At 44.5% G+C, this 27,767-nt stretch overlaps 2 protein-coding genes across 2 annotated transcripts in view; one reads left to right on the top strand and one right to left on the bottom strand.

Moving 5' to 3' along the window:
* LCT (lactase) overlaps positions 1 to 21,864 on the top strand; it is a 50,510-nt gene extending 28,646 nt beyond the window's left edge. Inside the window, exons 8-17 of the mRNA XM_042948589.1 lie at positions 1,802 to 3,352; positions 4,025 to 4,293; positions 8,475 to 8,765; positions 11,387 to 11,585; positions 12,888 to 13,090; positions 15,179 to 15,288; positions 17,897 to 18,031; positions 19,642 to 19,865; positions 20,671 to 20,901; positions 21,521 to 21,864. Coding sequence (XP_042804523.1) covers positions 1,802 to 3,352; positions 4,025 to 4,293; positions 8,475 to 8,765; positions 11,387 to 11,585; positions 12,888 to 13,090; positions 15,179 to 15,288; positions 17,897 to 18,031; positions 19,642 to 19,865; positions 20,671 to 20,901; positions 21,521 to 21,741 — 3,434 coding nt within the window. The 3' untranslated portion in view covers positions 21,742 to 21,864. The remainder of the gene's footprint in view (positions 1 to 1,801; positions 3,353 to 4,024; positions 4,294 to 8,474; positions 8,766 to 11,386; positions 11,586 to 12,887; positions 13,091 to 15,178; positions 15,289 to 17,896; positions 18,032 to 19,641; positions 19,866 to 20,670; positions 20,902 to 21,520) is intronic.
* Positions 21,865 to 26,795: 4,931 nt separating this feature from the next.
* UBXN4 (UBX domain protein 4) overlaps positions 26,796 to 27,767 on the bottom strand; it is a 44,291-nt gene continuing 43,319 nt past the window's right edge. Inside the window, exon 13 of the mRNA XM_042948586.1 lies at positions 26,796 to 27,450. Coding sequence (XP_042804520.1) covers positions 27,312 to 27,450 — 139 coding nt within the window. The 3' untranslated portion in view covers positions 26,796 to 27,311. The remainder of the gene's footprint in view (positions 27,451 to 27,767) is intronic.

The following is a 27,767-nucleotide window of genomic DNA, read 5'->3' as shown; positions in this document are numbered from 1 at the left end:
GTTGAAGACTATCTTTTCCCCATATGTCTTTTTATTCCAAGTAAAAAGGAATGGCAAATAATTTTCATCTCCTATATCAGCACTAATCAAGTGATATATGGCTAGTCACCTGCCTAGAGGGCTATTCTGAGAAGATTTCAAGGCCTTGTGTAGATTCAGAGAGAAAGAGTTGACTAGCAATACCTACCCTGGGCACTGCAGTTAGGAATGGAGACACCTTAGGGAGTGGAGGCCTCAGTGTTCATGAGGCCAGACACCCTCTCTTTTACTTTGCTTGTGTTCTCAGCATCAAGGGTACAATTATGTAATCTTCACAATCTTGGAATCCCTCTAGGACATTATCTCAAAAGATCTTTGAAACAGCCTTGTGCAGAAAATAGGAGCAGAGATCATCCTCATGAGACCATTGTGAAAACTGATGCTCTGAGAGATTACATGGTGTGCCCAAACAGCCAGTGAGTGAAACTACAGGCCTTTCTATCACTGGCTCATCAATACCCACTAACCTATGAAGCTTCTATTCATTTTTGTTTCTAGAGCCTTTTACAGCCTGGGACAAAGTAGGTGTTTACTAAATTATTCATTGAATGAATAAATGAATTATATAAAATAAATGAATTGCCAGCCTCTTATATAGTCAATGTTTGTTGAGAGGCTGTGTAATCTGATAAAAATAGGGCTTAATACTTTGCTGGTTCCCAGTTTGAGCCCAAAGCCATTGCTTTACTTTGACACTGGCTTTTGGTTGACTCACTAGATGCCTTTTTTTATTCTCTCACAGTTCTGCAGGCCAGAAGTCCACAATGGAGATGCTGGTAGGGCCACTCTCCCTCCGAAGTCTCCAGAGGAGACTCTTTCCTTGCCTCTTTCAGCATCTGGTGGCTCCAGGCATTTCTTGGCTGTTGGCTGCATTGCCCCAATCTCTGCCTCCATCTTCGTGGAGACCTTCTATCTTTCTCTTTTAAGGATGCTTGTCATTGGATTTTGGACTCACCCAGTTAATGCAGGATGATCTCATCTTAAGATCCTTAACTTAATTACATCTACAAAGACTTCTTTTCCAAATAAGATTACATTAACTGGTACCAAGTTAAGATTTGGACATATCTTTTTGGGGACCACCATTCAGCTCACTGTACCAGGAAATACCTTACTGTAGGCGTTATTTCTCTTTTTTAAGAGGGGATGTGTGATCATTTTATGTCAGTATTGCTAGACATAAGGAAAAACAAAAGTATATTTTAAATATTAAATGATTTATGCATTCTATAAAAAAACAAGGAATCCTGATAGTAGCAGATGGGATACATGCTTGTATTCATTTTGAGGCAGGGATGGCCTTCTGGATTGAGGTTTATGACCATAGATGTGGCCTGATGATTCATGGGCATCTTGTGGATTCTCTTTTATTCATTCTGAGGAAAAAGGGTTAACATTTTTGGGGTAACCTAAATCCCCTCCAAAACGTGCATATGAAAAGGAAAACCTTTAAATAGCAACATCAGTAACAGAGACTATTTTTTTAAATTTTATTTATTTTTATTTTTTATTTTTTGAGAGAGGGAGAGAAAGCATGAGTGCAAGCAGGGGAGGGGCAGAGAGAGAGGGAGAGAGGGAAAGAAGCCAGAGCAGGCTCCATCGTCAGCACAGAGCCCAAGGGTGGGGTGCAGGAGGCTCTCTCCTGACTGACTGTGAGATTGTGACCTGAGCCAAAATCAGGAGTCAGACACTTAACCAACTGAGTCACCCAGGTGCCCCATAGAGACTTGAAAATAATCCAAAGTTTTGTTTTTCTCCATAGCTATCAAGGAGGACTTAGTGGATGTTCGATCTTACATTGCTCGTGCCCTCATGGATGGCTTTGAAGGCCCCTTTGGTTACAGCCAGAGGTTTGGACTGTATCATGTCAACTTCAATGACAGCAGCAAGCCAAGGACTCCCAGGAAATCTGCCTACTTTTTCACCAGCATCATTGAAAAGAACGGTTTCCTCCCCAAGGCAGTAAAGAGACTGCCACCACCCAGTTTAGCAAACTTCCCACGTAAAATCAGAGCCTTCACTTTTCCGTCTGATGTGCCCTCCAAAGCTAAAGCAGTTTGGGAAAAGTTCTCCAACCAACCCAAGTTTGAAAGAGATTTGTTCTACCATGGTACTTTCAGAGAGGACTTTCTCTGGGGCGTGTCCTCATCAGCCTATCAGATTGAAGGAGCTTGGAATGCTGATGGCAAAGGCCCCAGCATCTGGGATAACTTCACCCACACACCAGGGAGCAATGTGAAAGGCAATGCCACTGGAGACATCGCCTGTGACAGCTATAACCAACTGGATGCCGATCTGAATATGCTTCGAGCTTTGAAGGTGAAGGCCTATCGCTTCTCTATCTCCTGGTCTCGGATTTTCCCAACAGGGAGAAACAGTTCTATCAACAGACAAGGTGTTGATTATTACAACAGGCTGATCAATGGCTTGGTGGCAAGCAACATCTCTCCCATGGTGACACTGTTCCACTGGGACCTGCCCCAGGCCCTCCAGGATATTGGAGGCTGGGAAAATCCTTCCTTGATTGAGTTGTTTAACAGCTATGCAGACTTTTGTTTCCAGACCTTTGGGGACAGAGTCAAGTTCTGGATGACCTTTAATGAGCCCACATACCAGGCATGGTTGGGTTATGGCTCAGGGGATTTTCCTCCAAAGGTGAAAGACCCAGGCTGGGGACCTTACAGAATTGGCCATGCAATCATCAAAGCTCATGCCAGAGTATATCACACTTATGATGAGAAATACAGGCAGGAACAGAAGGGGGTCATCTCTTTGAGCCTCAGTGCACACTGGGCAGAGCCCAAGTCCCCTGAGATCCCGAGGGATGTGGAGGCAGCTGACCGAGTGCTGCAGTTCTCACTGGGCTGGTTTGCCCACCCCATTTTCCGAAACGGAGACTATCCCGATGCCATGAAGTGGAAAGTGGGGAACAGGAGTGAGCTTCAACACTTAGCCACCTCCCGCCTGCCAAGCTTCACTGAGGAAGAGAAGAGGTACATCAGGGCCACAGCTGACGTGTTCTGCCTCAACACCTACTCCTCCAGAATTGTGCAGCACAAAACACCCAGGTTAAACCCACCCTCCTATGAAGATGACCAGGAGGCAACCAAGGAGGAGGACCCTTCATGGCCTTCCACAGCAATAAACAGAGCTGCACCCTGGGGGACACGAAGACTGCTCAACTGGATCAAGGAAGAGTATGGTGACATACCCATTTACATCACTGAAAATGGAGTGGGGCTGACAAATCCAAAAGTGGAAGATACTGATAGGATATTTTACCACAAAACCTACATCAATGAAGCTTTGAAAGGTATGTGAGAATTCTTGTCCCCCTTACAGAATCTTCCAGCATCCATATCTCATGTGCCTGACATGGTTTGGCAAAGTGGATTACAAACCATAAACAAGTCTCTCTTAGGCTCTAACTCCATAATTCTTTTCCTGTTGGGGGTTACATATCCCTTTGGAAATCTGAAAAAAAGCCATGGTCATCTACCCAGATGTACACATACAGAGTCCCCATACAAGTATTTTCATGGGTCCATCCATTCATTATTGAGCAACTACTATGTGGCAAGTTCTATTTTAAATGCAGTGAACAAAAAGATAACTTTCTGTTAACATGGTGCATATGTTATATTCTGGTGAGTTTCATGCACCCCAGAGCAAGAAACTCTTCTCTAAAACACATTTCTATGTGTAACTTCTACAGTGGGCTGAGACTCTTGATTTCAAGCCTGTCCCTTTACCCCAACAAAAGAATTTGGTTTTGCAAAGATTGGTCATTAATACTTGCTATGAGGGCATCAGTGCTGGCAAAAAAAGAAGGTGCTCTGTCCATCTGGGCATACATTAATCGTGGGTACGAGTTAATGGTTTAGGACTACTGTCTTAAGTGATGTGCCAGTACTTGTCTAGGGTTCTTGAGAACCTCACCCTCCAGGTGTAAAGCTCTTCTCTGCTCACTTTGGAATGTTCCTAGCCTACCGACTTGATGGTGTAGACCTTCGAGGGTATTCTGCATGGTCTCTGATGGACAACTTTGAGTGGCTGAATGGCTACACAGTCAAGTTTGGACTGTACCATGTTGATTTCAATAACACGAACAGGCCTCGCACAGCAAGAGCCTCTGCCAGGTACTACACAGAGGTCATCACCAACAACGGCATGCCGCTGTCCAGGGAAGACGAGTTTGTCTATGGACAGTTTCCCGAGGGCTTCATCTGGAGTGCAGCTTCCGCCGCATATCAGGTGAGAAGTTCAGGGCAGTTCAACGACAGCTATTGCAGACCTACTATGTGCCAGGCTGTGGGCTTGGTGCTAGGAGGGCAGGCAAGAACAGGGGATTGTCACAGACCTGCAGCAGGAAAGTACGGGTGCCGTATACGGAATCTGGGAGGTCCTCTCCATGGACAGACCAGCTTCCTCACATCCCCCAATTCAGGCAGACTCGTGGCTGCTTGGGCTATGCTGAGAGGGACGTAGGCAGGCAAAATGGAGCAGGTGGACCTGGGCACAAACACTTAGGCAGAGACCCGCAAACCAGAAGATTGTCTGCTGGAATATGTTCGTTTCTCACCTAGTTTCTTCCGAGCAGGCAGTTTGCTCAGAATGGCTGTCACGTGGGCCTGGGCTTGTTTTGATGTCCTGGCAGCATCATACTGTAACCTTATTCATGCCAAAATAAGCTCAATAATACAGAAAATATGAGGGTTTTCCTTTTTTCACAGAAAAAGATAAAAAGCAAAGAGTCACTTGCCCAGGCAGCTAGTGGAGGTCCCTGCTTTACATCTTCTGCCTCCATTCATTTTCTTTGAAGAAGGAGTGGAGGCTCTGTGTTCCCTGCAGACCCTGGGCAGAGTCAGTGCTGTGAGCTGACCTGACTCTGGGTGTGCTTGTCCCTTGGGTTTCCTTCTACTCAGCCACAGCTGCTGAAGATGTTTTTGAGGGGGGTGAGGGTGAGCTCCTCCCAGATGGCTGCACTACCAGGTCACAATGAAGTCTCAGACTAAATTCTGCTATGTCCAGACATTTATTAACTACATGTACAAACACAAAACCTGTTCGTGTATCCTATTCTGTGGACTGGAGGAAACCCCAATTCTTGGTCCTCTTCGGTGCTCTGGCCAACACTTTAAATGAAAGAAACACTTGAGGACATGCCAGGGTTTCAGAGACAGTGTTCTGTTACTGTTACTGTGGGCAAACAGAGTCCTCTGTAGCAAGGTTTCCCCAATTTGGCCTGATTGACATTTGCATGGATAATTCTTTGTTGTGGGGCTTTCCTGTGCACTGTAGGATGTTAAGCAGCATCCCTGACCTCTACCCACTAGAGGTCAGCAGATTCCTCCCCAAGTTGTAACAACTAAAAATGCCTGTAGACATTTGCTAAATGTCTCTTCGGGGACAAAATATTCCCTGGGTGAGAACCACTATCCACAGGTTTACAGCTGGACACAGGAAGGGTTAGGAATTCATTCTAGGGCACAGGTGGCAGACCTTGTAGGATTCTTAAACACTGTCCATGCAAGGGAAAAGGAGTGTCCTTGAAAAGCTTTTAGCCAACCCACATCTTGAATGATTAAACTGGCATTAGCAAGCACCCATTTCTATTCATTAGACAGCAGGCACAATTGTCACCATTTGAAACATTATGTGGTCTAATTAGCAAAGAGTTAAGTGTGAATCAAGAATTGATTAGAAGGGCTTATACTGTGGCCTTCCTGATTAGATACTACCTGATTGTGCATTCTTTTTTTTTTTTTAATTTTTTTTAATGTTTATTTAGACAGAGCATGAACAGGGGAGGGGCAGAGAGAGAGGGAGACACAGAATCTGAAACAGGCTCCAGGCTCTGAGCTGTCAGTACAGAGCCCATCGCAGGGCTCGAACTCACGGACCGTGAGATCATGACCTGAGCCGAAGTCAGATGCTTAACTGACTGAGCCACCCAGGCACCCCTATTGTGCATTCTTTAAAAAAAAAATTTTTTTTTTAACGTTTATTTATTTTTGAGACAGAGAGAGACAGAGCATGAACGGGGGAGGGTCAGAGAGAGGGAGACACAGAATCCGAAACAGGCTCCAGGCTCTGAGCTGTCAGCACAGAGCCCGACGCGGAGCTCGAACTCACGGACCGCGAGATCATGACCTGAGCCGAAGTCGGCCGCCCAACCGACCAAGCCACCCAGGCGCCCCTGTGCATTCTTTTTAAAACCTTTTATTTGGAAATCCTTTTGAACACAGAGAAAAGTTGAAGAAATAGTAGAGGACTCCTGTATATCCTTTCCCCATATTTCTCAACTGTTAAAATTTTACCATTTGCCATATTTTCTGTGTGTGTGTATGTGCACACACATATATATAGTATATATATGAAACTGATTTTATCACTTGAATAAGAAAGTGTTTACCTAGTTTCTCTACCATAAAATTAAGTATTTTTTAGTTATAAATAATAATTATTTTGTGGGGATCTACTTGGAGACTATATAAATAGCCTTTTCCTCATCAAATTTCACCCACTAGTTTTAGCAGCTGTTGACAATTTGTGCCTGAATCAGTTATTACTGTGATAGGTGACAAATGGTGATTTTCTAATTTCATGATTCCTCTTATATTTATCAGGGGGCATTCAACAGAAAGGTCAAACTTTGACTTTTCTCATATTTATTCGTACTATATAAATATGCATCAGCAGTATGGCCTGATGCAGTCCTATTTTATTCAGTGAGTTATCATATTATTATGTATTTAGATGTTCACATTTTCCACATTTTGCTATAGGGAGTGCCTTTTAGCCAGATCCTGTGTCCTCTTCACATGGCCCATCATTATTTGAGCACTTGCTTAGTTCTTTCTTGTACAAGATGTTCCAGACTCAGCTTATACCTTTTCTGTCCCAGCCCTGTAATCATCCCTTTGTCTAATGAACCCTTTCTCTTACTGGATAGGGGCATTTAGAAACCAAGATCTAGGTGCTGGATATGCTCACTGCTACTGGGGTGTCGTCATTCTAGAATTCCTCTAGCTAGGAAATTCACATATATACGCACAAAAACACGTGCACTTGTATGTTATTTCTATATCTACCCCATCTCTATGTGGATTACCAACATTTTTTTAATGTTTATTTATTTTTGAGAGAGAGACAGAGCGTGAGTGGGGAAGGGGCAGAGACAGAGAGAGAGAGACAGAATCCAAAGCAGGCTCCAGGCTCTGAACTGTTAGCACAGAGCCCAATGCAGGGCTTGAACTCATGAACCATAAGATCATGACCTGAGTCGAAGTTGGACACTTAACCATCTGAACCACCCAGGCACCCCCTATCTCTGTGTAGATTTTAAAACCATGAGTTCATACTGATACCTCCAAATCCAATCCACAGGCTCGATGCTAGCTTTCCCATTGCCCATATTTTATATCTCTTTTCTCCAGTGGTGAAAAATCTAGCTCCTAATAGCCTCAACATGGTTACTTATTTCCTTGATCCCCCTGCATTAACTGATCTCTTGCACTGGTACCTTCCTGCTGGCCCTGAGCCCACTTGCATGGGGCTGTGCAGGCCACGCTGGGGTGCGTGTTCTTGGTCAGGATGCCAGCAATACCTTAGCTCCATCCAGTCACATAACATCATGGTGTATGTGCTATATTGCTTTAAAGTAAATTACAGGGGCACCTGGGTGGCTCAGTATGTTAAGCGTCCGACTTTGGCTCAGGTCACGATCTCACAATTCATGAGTTCAAGCCCTGCGGCGGGCTCTGTGCTAACAGCTCAGAGCCTGGAGCCTGTTTCAGATTCTGTGTCTCCCTCTTTCTCTCTGCTCCTCCCCTTGTGCTCTCTCTCTCATAAATAAATAAACACTAAAAAGAAGTAAATTACAGAACTTGTACCTATCATACTACCTAAGCCTGTAAGTAGGCATTTGCTTAGTGGCTTATGGTCACTTTCCCTATAAGGTGGGGGGCGGGGGGAGGGCAGGGGGAGAAGAAGGAGGCACAGAAACTGTGACCCAGGTCCTGATTTGAAATTCTGCCTCCGCAGCTGGCACCAGTGGTATTTGTTTGACTGTGATTGGGGCTGGAGGCATGTGATTGTTCATTCAGACTTTTAGTGCACAGCTGCCATATACCAGACACTGCTACATTAAGTGCTGGGACACCAAGATGAAAGTCACGATGCCTGGGCCTCAGAGTCTTATGGGAAGTCAGTCAGCAATCCCGTAACTGTGAGATGCAGCGTGACGCTGCCAGGATGGACACAAAGTGTGTACAGAAAGCTCTAGGAGTCCAAAAATCAGAGGGTGGCCAGAGAAGGTTCCCAGAGGAAGTGACACTGACATGGGTCCTGACTTGCAGCTCCCCCACTGACAGAAAGGAACTTGTGAAGGCTAGACTGCATGACTTAATTTGACCATGTCTTGTCATCTTGAGATCGAAGGTGCATGGAGAGCAGATGGCAAAGGACTCAGTATTTGGGACACATTTTCTCACACACCGCTGAAGGTTGGAAATGATGACACCGGAGATGTGGCCTGTGACAGTTATCACAAGATTGCTGAGGACGTGGTTGCCCTGCAGAACTTGGCTGTCTCCCACTATCGCTTCTCCATCTCCTGGTCTCGTATCCTCCCGGATGGAACCACAAAATATATCAATGAAGCAGGCCTCAACTACTACGTGCGGCTCATTGACGCGCTGCTGGCTGCCAACATCAAGCCCCAGGTGAGGTTGGGCCCCAGCCAGGGCATTGGTCAAGTCCACATGGGGGAGCCAGCTGGGCCAGGGAGCTCTTTACTGTGTAAACAAAATGCTGTTTTTTAGATTCAGTTTTTGAACTATCAATAAATTCACATGATGCAGAATTTAAAAAGCATTAAGAGTCCACAGTGAAGATTTACCTTCAGTCTCTGACCCCAAGCCATCCAGTTCCCCTCCTTACAGGCAGTCAAGTTTGCTAGGTTCTCATGTCTGCCTTTTGCAGAGGCCAGTCAGGAGACCTATACATGTGTGCGTGTTTGATCCTTTCCCCTCTTTTTTCCTAACGGTCACGTACATGCAGTTTGGTGCTTGCTTTTAATTAATTGTATTTATTTCTTTTTAAAAAATGTTTATTTATTTTGAGAGAGAGAGAGAGAGATGAGGGGAGGGACAGAGAGAGGGAGAGAGAAAATCCCAAGCAGGCTCCCCACTGTCAGTGTAGAGCCCAATACAGGGCTCAATCCCACGAACCGTGAGATCATGACCTGAACTGAAATCAAGAGTCAGACGCTCAATTGACTTAGCCACCCAGGTACCCCCCCTTTTTTTTAAATAGGCTTCATGCCCCCTGTGGACCCCAACATCAGGGTTGAGCTCATGACCCTGAGATCAAGACCTGAGCTAAGATCAAGAGTGGAATGCTTAACCAACTGAGCCCTTCACAGTATTTTTTTTTTTAACATTTATTTATTTTTGAGACAGAGACAGAGCATGAACAGGGGAGGGTCAGAGAAAGAGGGAGACACAGAATCTGAAACAGGCTCCAGGCTCTGAGCTGTCAGCACAGAGCCTGACGCGGGGCTCGAACCCACGGACCATGAGAACATGACCTGAGCCGAAGTCGGACGCTTAACCGACTGAGCCACCCAGGCGCCCCCCTTCACAGTATTTTTTACACATATTTCCTCAACCATATGTAGCTTCCCTATTTATTCTTTTTTAAAAAAAAGTTATGTGGAATTGTTTATATCTTACTTCTTGAATTACTTTTCTGTTAATTAACACTCTTCCCTGTGATGTTTCCAATATTTGCCATCTTAACCAATGGTGCAATGAGTAACCATAGGCATACATAATTTTGGGTGGGTGTAAGTTTATCTGTAGGCTGTGGTCCTAGGAGCAGAATTGCTGGGGCAAAAGTGCATGTGTTTTGCAGCCAGGAGTTACTTTTTTTAATGTTCTCACTTATTATTTTTGAGAGAGAGAGTGCATGAGCAGGGGAGGGGCAGAGAGAAAGGGGGACAGAGGATCTGAAGTAGGTTCTGCACTGACAGAAGAGCCTGATGTAGGGCTCGGACTCACAAACCATGAGATCATGACCTGAGCTAAGTCAGACACACAACCGACTGAGCCACCCAGGCCCCCCAGCAGGAGTTATTATGAGTAATAATACAGAAGCTCACTTGAGAGCTGACTTTGCTGTCACCAAAATTTTTAAATTTTACTTGGGAGCCTAAGAACGTGTCTCCTCTTCACCTGGGCCCTATGTGATAAAGCGCTGGAGGGCGCTCTTCTATGAAGCTGTGTGTTTCCTCTGCTGTACTGGCTGGGATTACATACTGCAGCCAGAACATGATCTCCACATTACCACTTTTTTTTCCCCTCCAAATAAAGTACTATCTGGACTTTTTCCCTCATACTGCTAACATTGTTGGAGCTAACCAGCCACCTAACACTTACTACCATGAATGCTGAGAGAGAAAATGGCCAGGTGGCTGCCCTGAAAGGACAATGAACTTCACTACACACGATTCAGAACTACATCAGAGAGCATGTAACTCAAGCTCAAACAATCATATAGCCCTTGCAGGCATGGAGACACTGAAGAAAGGAAAAGCGCTGGGCATGGAAAGCTTCAGGGAGGTGTGGATCCTGAATAGAGAGGAGAATGTGGATGGATGGGTGGGCAGGGGAAGGGCATGCCAAAGGGAGAGACTGGGTCTGGGCTAAAGATGGTTAGTGGCCCAGCGCAGACTGAAGACAGTGGACATCTGGCTTAGCCAAGATGGGGTGTGTGAGGGCATCAAGGGGAAGGCCAGGGAACAACAAAGGCCACAAGGACATGGCCCGGAGGCCCATCTCCAGCAAAGTGTTCCCAGCTCCACAGGAAGAACTTCCAGATACACCGGATGAAGTTCATGGGGGGTATCCCATTATAAGTGAAATGCTTTCATCCTCCTCCTGGAGCCTCAGAGCCTCGCTTAGTACAGTCTATTCAGGCTGATTCTGAAGCAGCAGCGTTTCTGATTCCTGACTGCAACCAGAGCAACGCTGAAGAGTGGCCAGGCCAGTGGCCACATGACATAGGCCTCACAGTGATTCCATGACATGCAGGTCTTATTGCCTGAGCCCAAGGTCACAGAGCTGGTAGGTGGCAGAGCCAGGACTCACACCCAGGCTTCTCTGATCCAGATGGGAGTCTCATACTTCAACACAGCTGCCCCCCCCCCCCCCCAAAGAACCTGTGAGCTATTTCATGTTTTCATTCATTCTCCACTTTATTGGCATTTGTGCTGGTGCACAACAGCACCAGTGATTTCCCATGAAAGTAGGTTGATGGAACTGCCAGTCTTGCTTTTGCACAGGTGACCATTTACCACTGGGACCTGCCCCAGGCACTCCAGGACGTTGGAGGCTGGGAGAATGACACCATCGTGCAGCGGTTTAAAGAGTATGCAGACGTGCTCTTCCAGAGGCTGGGAGACAAGGTGAAGTTTTGGATCACTCTGAATGAGCCCTTTGTCATCGCTAACCAGGGCTATGGCTACGGGACATCAGCTCCAGGTAAAGGTTCTAGGCTCAACTTGTCAGCTCTTTGGAGTGTGGTGTTCTTAGTCTCACCAAGACTTGAAATCCCGGAGGCACTGGAAGAGGAGGCCAAGAAAGCCCTGTGGCGGTGCTTTACAATCGCTGCCTCTTGTTCAAGGCTGCCTGACAGGCAGCAGGTTTCCCCTTCTGACACCACTTTTTGCTAAATATGGATTTTACATCTCAGTACTCTCCAAATAGCTTCATTTCTTTGTGCTTTTTTTTTTGACTTGCCTCAGATGGGAAGCTTCCCGAGATCAGGGACATGGTCTAATCGGTGTAGGGAAGGACTAGTCATCAGGCTGTACAGGTCCACAGTGTGTTTTCTGCAACTTCAAAATCCAAAAGTTTCCAAGAATTGATTTGGCTGATGTGAGCTCATCCTCACTTGAACCAATATAAGGCTGCTCATGGGCATTATCCCACTTAGTGTCAACATTTCTGCTACAGACACATTTGGCTCCTTGATTACAGAGCGCTCTCCTGGGCCCTGCTAGGGTGATGTGTAAACATGTTATAGGCAACTTATTACTTTTCTAAGACACAAAAATCTTGTACTTCCAAACCATATGGACCCTAAGGGTTTCGAATAAGGGATTGTGGACCTGTCCTTGTACCTTTAGAACCATCCAGTTTACCTTTTCTTTAGTTCTGAGCTTAAGAAAATAAATTTGTGTTTATGCAATTCCTTGGGATCACATGTAAAAGCTGAAAAGTGCCACAAATCGTTACCACATTTATCTCCCCTTGATCCTTGGTTGGTGCTTTGGTTTACCATTCCTTCAACTTTCTTCAACACGTGAGAGGTGACCTTTCTCACAGCATTCGCTCCCAAGGAATCTGTCATCTGCTTCCATCAGCTACATTGTCCAATGCTCCTTCCACTCTAGTTCCCCATCCGCCAGGATGTCAACTCCCAAGGCACATACTTTGCTGGGTAGTTTGGGACATAGGAGCCACTCTCTGGGGGAGACTTATAGAAACCAACATTTACCAAGTGTCTGCTCACCAGACACAGTGCTGCTTGGTGCTTCACATACACGACCTCATTTCCTTCTTACAAGAACTCTCTAGTGCTCACTTTGCCAAGAAGGAGCCTGAAAGACTGAATTACCTAAAGTTACACAGCCAGCAAGTAAGAAGTGAAGCCAGGATTTGAATTTCCTTCCTCCTGACACCCAGACCTACACTCCCCCAAACATAGAGGCCGTCTATAGGCAGAGAGTGATATTCTTGGCCATGTTCATTCTTCATTGACATCCATGTATGTGTTTCCAGGAATCTCCTTTAGGCCTGGCACTGCCCCCTACGTTGTTGGCCACAACCTAATAAAGGCTCATGCTGAGGCCTGGCATCTGTACAATGATGTGTACCGTGCCAGTCAAGGTGGTGTGATTTCCATTACCATCAACAGTGACTGGGCTGAGCCCAGAGACCCTTCCAACCAGGAGGATGTGGAGGCAGCCAGGAGATACGTTCAGGTCTGTTTTTCCTTTGGTCATTGTTATTACTCTCGCCTGTTTTTCCCTCCTGTCGTGAGCTAATAGAAATAGAATTGGATTACAAAACAAAGATTTAGGTTGAGGACCCTGTTTTGCTGTTACCTTATTTTGTGAACTTGAGAAGATCACTTAGCCATTTTTATACCTTAGTTTCCTCATGTATGAAGTAGAGATGACCTATCCATATCATAGGTTTGCTGTGATCAAAGTTCTTTGGGATTGAGTTTTCTTTTAAGTCTTAAAAATGATTTTTACACGTCCTTGCTGCATGCAACACTGGCTTGAAGGTAACTAACAGAAATGCCAGCTCTTCAATCTCTGGTTTGACTGTAGTAGCTGATAGAGCAGGGCTGCAATGTCACACTTCACCTCTAGGTGTCACCATTTAATGTTATTTACTTGGCCTAAGAATTCCTTGAGTAGGGTGTGAAACTCATTAGTGCCCCTGATCTTCCAATTCTGAATTTTAACATAAGGACATGCACCTTTGGTCATGAGATTTTGCTCCTAGGAAGGAGAGTCACTTGTAAGCAGTGGACCATCCTTATTTCAGTGTGAGCCCCTGACATGAGAGAAAAGAATAACATTTGTCAGGGCACAGCTTTTCCTTGGTTCCTGCTAGTGTCTCTGACAAGATTAGAAAGCACCCTCTCCCATGTTTCAGCATCAAAAACAAGGCTCTCTCTCTCTCCACACTGGTCCCCACTTTTTTTTTTTAATTTTTTAACGTTTATTTATTTTTTTGAGACAGAGAGAGAGAGAGCATGAACAGGAGAGGGTCAGAGAAAGAGGGAGACACAGAATCCGAAACAGGCTCCAGGCTCTGAGCTGTCAGCACAGAACCCGACGCGGGGCTCGAACCCACGGACCGCAAGATCATGACCCGAGCCGAAGTTGGACGCTTAGCCAACTGAGCCACCCAGGCACCCCTGGTCCCCACTTTTTAGCTCTGTAGAGGAGCCTGCAGACTGCAGTATTCTGAGGGGGCAATATGGGTCTTGGTTTGCCAGACTTTTCACAAGAGAACTTGGTAATAGAGATCAAATTAATGAATGCAAATATGAGCTTAATTTTCCCATTTGTTAGTCAGCTGGGGAAAAAGTCTTGGAACAAAATTAATGCATCCCTCATTTTAGAGTCACAAAACTGGTAAATTAAAGCAATCATTTTTTCTGAAATCAAAACCCCGAACCTCAGGAAATACTAAGCTCTAATCTCATTAGATTGAGCCGCGTGTCGGTGAACTGTGATGCAGCCCAGGACCATGATACACACACACCATAGTAAAATCAGTTTCCACGGAAAGGAACGGCTTGTTACCTAGAGTGTGCGAAGCCTCTTTTGCCAGGGTGTGTGTGTTCCAAAGCCTCCTCTCTGAGAATGGAAGCCTGCCCTCACCCCACATTTCAGGCATCAACCAGCAGGTGAGGGGGAGATGGGGAAAGGTCAAAGAAGCCTCTCAGGACCCCAGCATCATAGCATTTGTGTGCCGTATCCTCCCTGAGGGTAAGGATGACCTAGACCCCATTCAAGAAAATAGGTTGAAAAGTTCCCCAAAAGTTGGATTGACTGTGAATCCAAAGCTCATGAAGAATCATCCTTTGCCTTGGGCAGCCAAGAAAGCCTTGAATTTCAGCCCTCCCCAGAAAGTTCTGGTTGATCCTTAGGCAGGATGATGGGGAAGGACCTGATTTGCGGTAAGAGGACATCCACAGCCTGGAGGCTTCTGGTCTCTCCTGGTCTTCTGTAGCAACTTGCTAAGGGCAGGCAGGCAGGCAGCATCTATTGAGTCCTGAGGCAGTGCTAAGTGAAGTGCGTCGCCCTTCGAGCTGCAGGGGTTGAGAATGCAGCCCTGCCCCCAAAGGGGCTGTAGCAAGTGAGAAGATGTGTTCCATTTAAGCTGGAACGTGCATGCAGCCACAGAGGAGATGCGGGTTTAAGACTGGGCATTGGGGAGATAGGAAGGTGGTTCCAAGGTCAGTGACTTATGGGCAGGGAAGCTGCTGTCTCCAGGTGTGCCCCCCACACCCCATTAATGCCAGGCTGTCACCCCAACCCCACCTACAGTTCATGGGAGGCTGGTTTGCACATCCTATTTTCAAGAATGGCGATTACAACGAGGTGATGAAGACACGGATCCGTGACAGGAGCTTGGCCGCAGGCCTCAGCAAGTCTCGGTAGGTCCTGGTGCTCACATGCTCAGCCGGGGAAGGGTCAGGAGGAAGTCTGGTCTGGGATGCTGAACTGAGGCTCCAGGTGGGCAGCTCAGTGTTGAGAGTGTGGCTGTTGGGGTCAGAGAGCTACTGTATCTCTAAGTTTCCCTGATTGCTGGCAAGACCGAACACGATCGTGTATGTGAAGCTTTCAGCCAAGGACAGGGCTTTGCTACGTGTTTGACAAAAGGTAGATGTGATTATTATTCTGCAGAACAGCCAGGAAATGTGTCCCAGGGGCCCCCACTGCTTAGCTACCCTCTCCCTCACTGCAAGGATGAATTTCTCTGTTTACTAGATCATCACCTTACCAGTGAATGTGAGCAGCAGTGGGTGATGGCCAGGCATGTGCTTTTTGTCACTTGGCCAGTAGGTTGCGATGGTTGCACTAAAGATGTGCTACTTCTGGACCACTCCTCTGTCAAGGGAGTAAGAGCAACATCAACACCTAACATTTATCCTTCTGTTGGCGCTCTTAGTCCTATTTAAGGAGGAATAAACTGAGGCACAAAGATCATAGCAAGATTACCCAGCTATTGAAGTGATGGAGTCAGGATTTGAAACCAGGCTGACTCCAGGGCCCACCCTCTGGGTTTGAGAGTCATCTGGCTGGGATTAGAGGTGTGTGTGGAGAGGAACGGAGTGACCTGGCTTTATGGGAATGTACCCTCAAACTCCAAGGGAACTCATGTGACCGTGAGCAGGGGAGGCTAAAAGCAATTCAAGAAGCATGAATTCCTAACCTAGCCTGTTCATCTTTGCCTTATGTAGCCCAGCTGTGCAGGTTACACAACCCAGTCCCCATCCACACAATGCACTCCTGCCCTGGTGGGGGCAAGCCTGCTGAGCAGGCTGTGACTAAAGGTCTGATCTGCCAACTCTGGTCTGTAACAAGCAGGTCAGCCCTCCAGTCCATCAACACGATTCTGCTGGGCACTTACTGTGTGCCCAGGTCAGGGTCAGGCCCAGCAAGGTCCACGTGAGGAGAGGCTTCTCAGTCTGGCTCCTCAAGCTGCTGACACGCTAGCTGGGAAGACGGTGACTTGACCACTCCAAGGAGTTCTCTTCCCTAATTTCTTCATGCAAAGAAAACTCAGAAGAGGAGATTGGGCAGGCCGAGTAGGATAAGGAGACTTTGTGGACAAGGGGGGACATCAGTTACGCTGGGCCTCAACAATGAATAGCGTGTGGGAGAGCAAAGGGCATTCCATCTGAGGGGAAGGGTGTGAGAACTGGCCCAGAGGGAATGAGTGGGGTACCTGCAGCTGAGAGTTGGGGGGACTGGCCCCAGTGGCAGTGGGGGTGGGGGGCAAGGCCACAGAACAGAGGGCCTAGAGGCCAGACACAGGGGCTCAGTGCTGATGCCACAAACCCTAAGGAGTCACTACTGGCTCCTGGGCAAGAGAGTGAGGGGGGTGAGGGATTTGGGCTTTAATTTTCTCCCAGTGTTTCAGAAACCCCAGGGAGGGAAGGTTTTGATCTACTAGGTTAACAGGGTAGCACAAATCTTAGGATGAAAGTGTCAGGTGCCCAAGAAGGGTCATCTCTAAGCTAGCATCCTAAATTAGCAGCCCCAGTGTTACCCTGTCAGAGCACGTAAGTAATCAGATTCGGCTGAGAGGAATCTATCGGTGCTGCACCCAAATGCATGTTAGTCACATGTTGTAAAAAGTCTCTGAGTACCTACAGTACGTGTGGAAAATGCTCCACCAGATGTTAAAAAAAAAAAAAAAAGTAAAATCATGTGAGCATAAAAGTCTAACTCTCAAAAGTTCAATAAATTTTAAAAAATATTTCCCCTGCTAATAAGGATGGACTTTGGAGAAAAGAGGCATGCCTAAACAAACCATAACAAAAACAACAGAGAAACTCAGGGCAGATTATGGAAACACAAATTACAAAAGATACTATAACCTTGAGAACATCAAGGATTAGTCTCAAGGGGTGTTATCTCAGACATGTTCTTGATTTCAAAGATAGTAAGTATCTTAGATGGTATTTTATCTCAGATGGTAAATATCAAAGTTGCATGTTAATTTCTGAAGTAAATTAAAATGTATCCATGTATGTGTACATGTATGTACATAATGTCCATGGGGGAGAGGGGGTTGACCCTGAAAGGAAAGTTTGTAAAATGGTCACTGGTAGTTGTTTGTTTTTTGTTTTTTTGAGAGAAAGAGCACAAATAGGGTATGGGCAGAGACAGAAGGGGACAGAGGATCTCTGCTGACAGCACAGAGCCTGATGCAGTGCTTGAACTCATGAACTGTGAAATCATGACCTGAGCTGAAAGTCAAATGCTCAACCGACTGAGCCACCCAGGTGCCCCGGTCATGCGTATTTTCATTTGGCCAACAGGAAGAGGAGGGTCTTGCAGGTTTATGGTCTGGAGGGAGGAGCCTCAGGTGCTTTCAGCAGCGGCTGGAAGGACCTCTCCTTGCTCCTGAACAGCTGCCCCCCTCGTCACCACCAGGCCTGTAGTTCAGAGTGCTCCCCCAACCCTCCCCCAGGACGTTCTCTTCCCAAAGCATGATGCTCGAGCCCCACACTCTCAATGTCTCCTTCCCACCAGGCTCCCAGAGTTCACGGAAAGTGAGAAGAGGAAGATCAATGGCACTTATGACTTTTTTGGATTCAATCACTACACCACTGTCCTGGCCTACAACCTTGACTATGCCTCTTGGATCTCTTCCTTTGATGCAGACAGGTAAGTTGGCCAACAGGGCACACAGAACTATCTTTGGAGACGACAGCAGGTGCCCCTTTGCCCAGCTCTTACTGCACAGCCTCAGAAAGCCTCCTCCTGGTGCCATACACCCTGGGGTTTAAAGAGGAGTCCACTCCTGTGATACTTAATGAAACCTGTCAGTCTGCTAGTAATACCAGCTAGGATCTCCAGGGTGCTTCCCATGGAGACAGACATGCTTGGAGTTTCTTTCAAACGTTTTCAAGATTTTGCGATTTTCTTTCCCTTGGTTTGCTTCTATTGTCAAGTTTGTTTCCCTTGCCAGATGTATTTAAGTCAAAATAATAGTAAGGTGTTGTTTTTTTTCCCTTTTCGGGGTAAAGGTCAAAAGGGTTATTTTTGCCTTATACAGTCACAGTGGAAACATTAGAAAGCAAGGAGAGGTGTATGTGTAGAGGTATATGACCTCTTTTTCTCTTTATAAATATAATATGTAAGTATATATATTATAAACCATGAGTAATATATAGTTTGGTAGTATTTATGAACAAAAATATATTACCAAAAGCCAGGATTATATGTATATACTCTTTTGTTCCTTTTTTTTTTTTTTTTAAAGATTTTATTTTTAATATCCACCCAACATGGGGCTCGAACCCATAACCCTGAGATCAAGAGTTGCAAATTCCACCAACTGAGCCAGCCAGGTGCCCCTATTTTATTCCTTTTATAACAAGCATGTTTCCATCAGCTGTGAATCCATCCAGGTTCTTTGAAAACAAACAGCTACAGCCCCACTGCATCCTGCAACCCCCAGAGTCTCTTGCCGAGGGGGCTGAGAACACTCCCCTGCTGGTCCCTGTCTGAGCACCCATTGGACTCTTGCTGCCTCATCAGGCCTTGCACTTGACCCAGGATGAAATGTCCCGGGTCCAGTTTGGCTGAGCAAGATAAATTCAGTTACTGATTAAGACTATGTTTTTGTGTTTTTTTTCTGAAGGATTTGGACACGAAGATCCAAATAATTGGTCCTTATTTGAAATGTATGACTCTGGAGACGTTCAAGTTTCTGTGTTTCCCCCACCAAATGCTCCTTTAGCACAATCTGTTGCCCTCACCTGGCTCATCACTGAAAAGAGGCAGGGTCTTGGGCATCGGAAGCAGGTCCCAGCCTGTCTGCTCCCTGTTGTCACATCACACACACAGTTGGTGCTTGTGGCCACACCTGTGGTGTTGACTAGATGTAGTTGACTCAGGGGAGCCCATTCTCTCTCCTGACACAGCATTCACATCCCACTGGAGACTGTGATCAGGGAACCCCAGAGACCTTTCACATCTGTTGTGAAGTATGGTCTATTAACAGAGCGCCTACAGAGGGTCTAGTCCATGAGTAGAGACCATTCTCTGAACAGGTGGAAACAGAGCCGACATGGCCTGTCAAAGCCACACGGGCATTGAGCAGTACAACTAGGAGAATATGAGGCAATTTGACTATTCTAGGTTTAGTTATGATTTTCAAGTCTAGACTAAACCTAAGGCTTTTCTTAGTATAAATCTTGTTTTGTGTTTTGTGCCAAAGGCCTCTTGGGATTTACAAACTGACACCGAATCTCTCATGTTTGAACCTATAGAGGAGTTGCCTCCATCACAGATCGTTCTTGGCCAGACTCTGGCTCCTTCTGGTTGAAGGTGACACCTTTTGGCTTTAGGAAGATACTGAACTGGATAAAGGAGGAGTACAACAACCCCCTAATTTACGTAACAGAGAATGGAGTGTCTCAACGTGGAGAAACTGACCTCAATGACACTCTAAGGATCTCCTACCTCCGCAGTTACATCAATGAGGCGCTCAAAGGTAGGGAAGGCCTATCCCTTCCTCCATGTGCACCTTTCACTGTTGGAAACACGTGCTAACGTCTGCAGTGAGAGGAGTACTGCACTCATGAGACCCTGTCATGACAGGCAGCTTCTCACTCCTGCTGGGTTTAAACTTTTCTCTGAGGCTACACTCCGAGTCTTTTCCTTCCTAGATTTAAGCTCAGCAAGCAAACCCAGTAGCCAGATACAGTGAGGCCTGAATTCCTGGCCAGGGTCATTTCCCTGCTGGATCGTCCCTGAACAGCAGCGCTCTGATGAGGGCAGGGGCTAGGAGGAGTAGGCTGGGGGCGGGCGGGGTGTCTGTCGGGTCTGTTCCCCAAGCAGAAGTTTGAGACCCTCAGCTCAACAGAACCACCTGGGATGGGACTAGGACAAGGGACTATCTAACCCTGAGTCAAAGACACTGAGCACTGCAGCAGTAGAAACAAACAGAAAGTCCTATTCCAGTGAAAATCTTTTCCAAGAGCCACTTACTTTCTTTAGGAAGAAGTATTAACACTCTAAGGCACTGCCCAAGACTGGTATCCCCACATGCAGAGACAGAGAGGATCACAGAGGACTCAGCAGGATTAATGTAGTCTACCCATGTTCCTGACTTCCGTTCAGGGCTGAGCCTTTCTGGAAACATGCTGATGGCTCTGTAGGTCCATCCACAGAGGACCTGCACCTGCAAGTGGGGACTGTGGGCGAGTCGTGGGCAGGCATGGCTTTTGTAGGCTGGGCGGAATGGTGTCCTGTAAGACAAAGGGAAGGAAGCTCATGCTGTGGCCTCTGCATTTAAGCAACTGTGCAGGATAAGGTGGACCTTCGAGGATACACGGTTTGGAGTGTGATGGACAATTTTGAGTGGGCCACAGGCTTCGCAGAGAGGTTTGGTCTGCATTTTGTGAACTACACGGACCCTTCTCTGCCAAGGATCCCAAAAGCATCAGCCAAGCTCTTCGCCTCTATAGTCCGGTGCAACGGCTTCCCTAACCCTGCAGCGGGGCCACACCCTTGTCTCCAGCCAGAAGGTGAGATGTGGCTCGGGGAGGGACTAAAGCCAGAGGGTTAGTGGGGCTTTTTGGTCTATTTTCTTCTACCCTCCTCTCTGCCTTTCCATTCCCCTCATTCATTCGACCAGTATTTTTTTTTTTTTTTTTTTTTTTTAATGCTTCAGACATTCTTAGGATGGAACAAAGGAACTCAGGGTTAATGTTACCTAGAAAGTAGGCCCTGGTCTGGGAAGAGCAGGTCTAGATTCTTGTCCCAGCCCTACCACTAACTGTGTCAAGACCTTAGGTAAGAAACGAGGCACATGCCACCAGGTTGACAGGAGAATCTAATACAATGACTGCAAACAGTGCCTGGCATGATGTAGAGGCCCAATATTTGATGACTGAAAAAGCATAAATTACTACAGAAAAGAAAGAGACAAGTATCCATTTTAATTGTTCACAGATTTTTAAAAAATACAACTACTTCATTCAGAGGTTCAGTAACTCAGTGAAAGGGACGCATCCCATCACCTCAGCAATGTCCTCACTCTGGACACCTGTGTGACTTATCTATTCCAAGGATCTAGCTTGTGCTTAATAAAGGTTAACACTGATCTGATGACTACATCATCTGCCCTTTGTTGTCCTCTCCTAGATGCTGGACCTACCGTCAGCCCCATGCAGGAGGAGGAAGTTCAGTTCCTGGGGTTAACACTAGGTGTGACGGAAGCCCAAACAGCTTTGTATGTACTCTTTTCTCTTGTGATTCTTGGCGTCTGCTGTGTGACATTTCTGTCATACAAGTACTGTAAGCGCTCCAAGCAAGGGAAAACACAACCAGGCCAACAGGAATTGAACACTCTTTCTGCATTCTGACCCATGAGTTCCCACCTACTCCAGTTCTGCAAAACAAATCTAGTTTGTATGCCTTCGCTGCCCACAAAACTCCTTAGGATCTTCTGCCCATAGCAGACTTCTTCATGAAGGCCTTCTGCACTGTTGGAGACTAATCTTGAAGGCTCTCCAGTCCCTAATGAAAATGGAAATATCTGCATCCTGTCCCAGGATCAGGAATTCATTAAGGTATTGAAGACCCTGAGCCATGCAGAGGTGCAGGCACTGAACTCATCTGGTGGGTCTGTGAGCCACTTAATTTAACTGGGCTGTTTTAAGGTTCAGAAACTTTAAAGGTGGAAATATGAGTAAAAACTAGAGCAGTCCTTTAAACAAGAAATCAACTCCACTGTGCAGATGGACTGCAAGGTCATCTCCTGACCTGTCTTCAGACTCCCTCTCAGCCTCATACCTTGTGTTGCTCAGAAAAGAAAAATGGTACTGTGAGCTGTGTCCTAGGTCCTATGGCTGCTTCTCCTTGAGAGGGGAGGTTCCACAGAAGGTATGCAGTCACACAAGCTCTCTGGGGCTTCTAAGCTTTTCCACTAGATCAAGGCTTTCTGCTTACATTATATATTCCATTGGCAGAGACCCTAACATACAAAAAAAGATGACCTCTGAATGATCCTTTATCCCCATCATAGCCACCTTTTTGTCTTTCCTGTCTCTCCCCTGTCCAGGACGACTTCTAAGGACCCAAGTATGGCTTACAAGGCCCAGGTGATCTGCCCTCGGTTCACTTAGCCTGTTTCCTTTCTTCCTCTCTCAATCTGTGATAATTCTGAACCTCGTGTAAATCCTTGACTAGCTCATCTTCCTTTGTGTATTTGCAAATAGCATTCTTCTCCCTAGGATGCCCTTTCTCCTGAAATGCCTTCAAGTCTCAGTGCAAATAATGCATTTTTCCCTCAGCACAGCTTCCCTGAATCCCCAAAACACTTCTCCCTTTACTTGGCTTGTAAATACCCCCTATTACAGCTAGTCCATGTTATGCTGGAGATGCATATTTCTCTACTCTCAGCTTCTTGAGGATAAAGGACCATGTCTCACTGTCTCTAGCAAGCACATTTTGGAGATCAGGCATAGAAAGCACACCTGATCCTTTTGTGTGTTTATTTACAAAACACACCCAGAGTAGTGGTGGGAGTACAAGAAGATGTGGTCTTTATCAGTTCCCCTCAAATATGCTAATAATAATAAGATAATCTCAGTATAGAATACTTTAAAACCTATTTGGTCTATACATTCTTTCTAGATATCTTGGAGAATGCTATTTAAAAATAAAGTGTGGTTTTCAACTAGATTTAAAAAAGTGATCACGGGATGGCCTGGCTGGCTCGGTCGGTAGAGCATGCAACTCTTGATCTCAGGGTCATGAGTTGAGCCCCACATGTGGGGTGGGGTCTACTTTAAATAAATAAATAAATAAATAAATAAATAATCATACCTGAAATTTTGTTTCTTGTAGGCATTCTTTCCCTGAATTTGGTGTATCCGTAGAAAATTCCTATCCAATGTTTCACTGCCAGGGGCCCCAACCTGACAATTTGTGGTATACAAGCATTTTTCTCCGAGGGTAAAGACGGTTCTAAAACTGATATTAGAAATACTTCTTAGGCAGAAAGAGTCAGTATTATAAGTGGCCAATTATATCTAAATCTTAAATTCAGTGTTACTTTTTTGGGGACAAAAAATGTACAAAGAGCCAGAATAATCTGGGCAAAAAAAGAATACCAAAACATTATGAAGTTAGTTGTCAAAAACAGCTTGGTAGCAGAGGGAGAAAAGAAAAGAGCAACAAAAGAAGAGAGTATATAATAAACCAACTACATGTGAGCATAAAGTACATGACAAAGATGGCATGCCACATTAGGGGGGGAAATGGGAGTAGTTCATAAATGGTGGTGGGGTCGAGAGGTTAGCTCCTGAGGATGTTAGCCACAGGGAAGGCTAGGAGAATACTAGGACAGCTAGGTGATTTTTTTAAAATTAATTTTTAAAGAAAGGTATTGATAAGCAAGACTCAGGACCCAGAAACCATCAAGAAAAACACCGATAAATCTGATCACATGAATATTGTGGCAAAAACTTAACAACCAACATACTCGTCAAAAGATAAAAGAGGGAATAATATTTATAGCATATGCTAGACAAAGGGCTATTTTTCCTTATATACACGGAATTTTTAAAAATCAATGAAGATGAAAAAATAAAAATTGGCAAATACAGGCATTTCTCAGAAAATTGAAGTAACCAATATTAAAAGATGTTCCACCTCATTTGTGATCAACACAATGCATATAATTTTTCATCTACCACGGATAAAGATAAAAAAGTGTAACAGTGTTGGTAAAAATGTGGGGAAATCAACATTCTCAGTCACTGCTGGTGGGAGGCTAAATTCCAACAGCCTTTAAAGGAGGCAATCTGGCAGCATCACTTATAATTCAAAACTGCAAACACTCAATGACTCAATTATCCAAACATATCCTACAGATATATTTTCACAGCTAAGAAGACAGATACTGTCCCAAAGATGCTCACTATAGCAATATTTCTAATAGAAAAACAAAAACAAAACCCTGTAATAACCAATGGATGCCACCAGAAAATGGATGGTTAAGTTAGCATAAATTTATAAGTAAGCTGCTACGCAGCCATTAATAATGAGAACGAGGTAGTTATGTGTTGACAGGGAAAAGATCTTCAAGACTGTGTAAGTAAAGGAGCAAGATACAGAACATATAATATTGTTACAAAATAAAGATCACATTATTTGCTTGTATATGCATAAAGTTTTTCTGTAGATTACAAAATGTGACTAGAGCTTACCTCTGGGGAATAGGACTGGGGGTAAGATGCAAGGAAAGATAATACATTTTCATCTTACAGCCTTCTATATACTGTTTTGAATTTTTTTACCAAATACACTTTTTAAAATATAAAACTGAGGAGGGATCCTCCTACTCAAAGGTAATGAACTATTCTTTTATGTGTTTCTCTGAGATCTATATTGAACTTTTTTCAAGGCAAACTGACCTGAGATACTCCAAGTTTCTACAAGTATATTTCTAATAGTTACTAGCAGGGTCACACCCATTTGAAAGATTTTGGTTTTTTAAAATCACGTATTGCTATATATTAAGATTACAAACCTTTACTCCAATGGGATGCTTACTGGAAATTTTTCTTTTTCCAAACTCACTTTTTAAATTATGCAAGTAATACGATCATTGCAGAAAATCAGAAAATCATGAAAACCTACTAGGGTGCAAAAGAAATTAAAAGCACATAGAACACTCCTACTATTGTTAATGTTTGGCTGTTTTCTTTACATTATGTTAATACATGTACTGTCTATTTCAAAGCTGAGATCACAACATACCTACAACTCTGTATTCTGCTGTTTTCTCCTAACACATAACAGGTACTCAATCACTATACAGATGTTACACTGAATTGATAAATATTGTACCATTTATCCTTATCAAAAGTTAATTATTTCTGCACAAGGCATTTAGTTGGTATAAGACTTAATGAGTATGTTTCTACCTAAACTTTGTCTACATTTATGATCATTCCTTAGAAAAACTGATCAAGGAATTTGAAACATTTAAGGTTGCCGATGTTTTCCAGAAAGTGTATAACCAGTCTTCATTCTTCCCAACATGACCGCCTGGCTGTTTCCTTGACAACAACAGTATTACCATTTTTACAACTCACTGTATTTCATAGGTAAAAAACAAAATTTTCTAAGAATATTTCTTCCTCCCATTACAAAATTAAGTCAGTCTGTATCTTCACTCAAAAGCACTATCTTCTAGTCTAAAAATGGAAGGTTAAAAAAAGAACTGTCAAGTTTACTCTCTTTTTCAAATATCATGAATTTAGTGCTCTCTAATACCAAAAACATAGGGAAGAAGTATCATATAAATCAGGTTAAGAATCTCTTTAAAATTCTGGGGCGCCTCGGTGGCTCAGTCGGTTAAGTGTCCAACGTTGGCTCAGGTCATAATCTTGCAGTTCGTGAGTTTGAGCCCCCTGTCAGGCTCTGTACTGACAGCTTGGAGCCTGGAGCCTGCTTTGGATGCTGTGTCTCCCTCTTTCCACCCCTCCCCAGCTCACTCTCTCCCTCAAAAATAAACATTAAACAAACAAACAAAAAAAGAATCTCTTTAAAATTCTTAAGAATAACCAGGGGTGCCTGTGTGGCTCATTTCGGTTGAACTTCCACCTCTTGATTTTGGCTCAGGTCATGTTCTCACAGTTCATGGGTTCAAGCTCCCATGTCAGGCTCTGCATTGATAGCATGGAGCCTGTGTCTGCTTGGGAATTCTCTGTCTCCCTCTCTCTGCTACTCCCCCACTCACTTGTGTGTACACTTACTCTCAAATAAACGTAAACAAATATTTTAAAAAATTCTTAAGAATAACTAAATGAGGGGTGCCTGGGTGGTTGGCTCAGCTGGACCTCTCAATTTCAGCTCAGGTCATGATCTCATGGTTTGTTGGATGGAGCCTCATGTGGGGTGTCTGTGATGACACCACAGAGCCTGTTGGGGATCCTCTCTCTTTCTCTCTGCCACTCCCCTAATCATGCTCATTCTCTCTCAAAATAAATAAACTTAAAAAAAAAAAAAAAAAAAAAATGAGGAAAAGGCCTATCTTTATTCCACACTTCTTGTCCTACAGAGGTACTTTAGATCTGTGAAATTTGTCCAGAGCAAAACTTCGCAATAAAGGTGAGAGACTAGTTGTAATTTAAGAGCTGTTTTGCATCTGATGAGAACATGGAAGGTTAACATTAGGCAAACAACATGATGCCTCACTGACAGGATGGACACTAACACGGCATCAACATTTATCAGAAAATTTCTTCCTTCACTGATAATTAAAGTAGGGTGGTCACAGCTACTTTCCCGACTTAGCTCCAGGGCAGTACTGGAGGGAAAAACACACACGTGACCTCAAGAGATCCCTATATGACAAAAAGATGCTAAGATACCAAAACTTAAAGCAAAACTAAAATCATTTCGATTTTTGGAAAAGATTTTTTTATTCAGTGTTTAAGATTAAAAACTACAAGATTTTGCTTGCAGCTGATGAGCAAAAAGAGAAAAATTAAACATAAATTATCATCTGATTGACTAGTTAAAATGCTCTGACCCAGAGTCAAATTACTCAGTGACATACCAGTTACTTGGTGTGGACTTAGAAGTTCTGGAGCAAAACAGCTTTAAACAAAACGCATCATCTGACAGCACAGGGCTAATGGGTATATGAAATACTGAGTAAGAAAGCTGATAAAGGGAGGCTGTGGCAGACCTTTTGATTCTTTTAGGCTTCTAGCAGTTGGTTACCATACGCAAGGACAGTTATTTCATCTCCTGACTTGTCTGAGGAGTTAAACAACTTTAACCCACTAAGCAGGGATAGAGAGACACTTTATAGACCAGTTGGAAAAGGAAAAAGCAGTCCACTTCTCCAGTAGAATTTTAGTTGAATTAAATCATAAGAGAAACAATGATTATTGCACATACAGTACTTGTCACACTACATCTGTTGAGTAGAGTTTCCATTCCAAGTGTTGTTTTCATCTTCACCATCATCTTGAGTCCTCAATCTGTAGATCTTCCCCTCCTTTTTAAAATCTTCTCCCCGTTTCTCCAGCACTCTTTTTCTGACTGGTTCCCTAATGTAAGAGGGACAAAAGAGAAGGCAAAATGAAAGTGAAAACAACAGTAATACAAAACTGTTTCCTTTAAACTTCCATTAGTACAGGCAGCTGTATTTTAAGGAAAGTCCATGGGAGCTGAAAAAATAATTTTAAAGAACAAAAATAAAAGCCCACACAGCAAGCTGTGCTACATAATAGTAATTCAGGATTAAATGGTTCTACCCATTGCTCAGTAAGAGTTCTAAAAGTCAGGACTAATAAGACCTAGTCTGAATGCTGTTCCCAGTCTAGAGAAGGACTTCCTGGTATCCGCATTTGAGTGATGTATTAAG

This window comes from Panthera leo, chromosome C1 (assembly GCF_018350215.1).
Source record: "Panthera leo isolate Ple1 chromosome C1, P.leo_Ple1_pat1.1, whole genome shotgun sequence".
Lineage (NCBI taxonomy): Eukaryota > Metazoa > Chordata > Mammalia > Carnivora > Felidae > Panthera > Panthera leo.
Note: the sequence above shows the minus strand (reverse complement) of the source record. Positions and strands in the feature narration are given on the sequence as shown.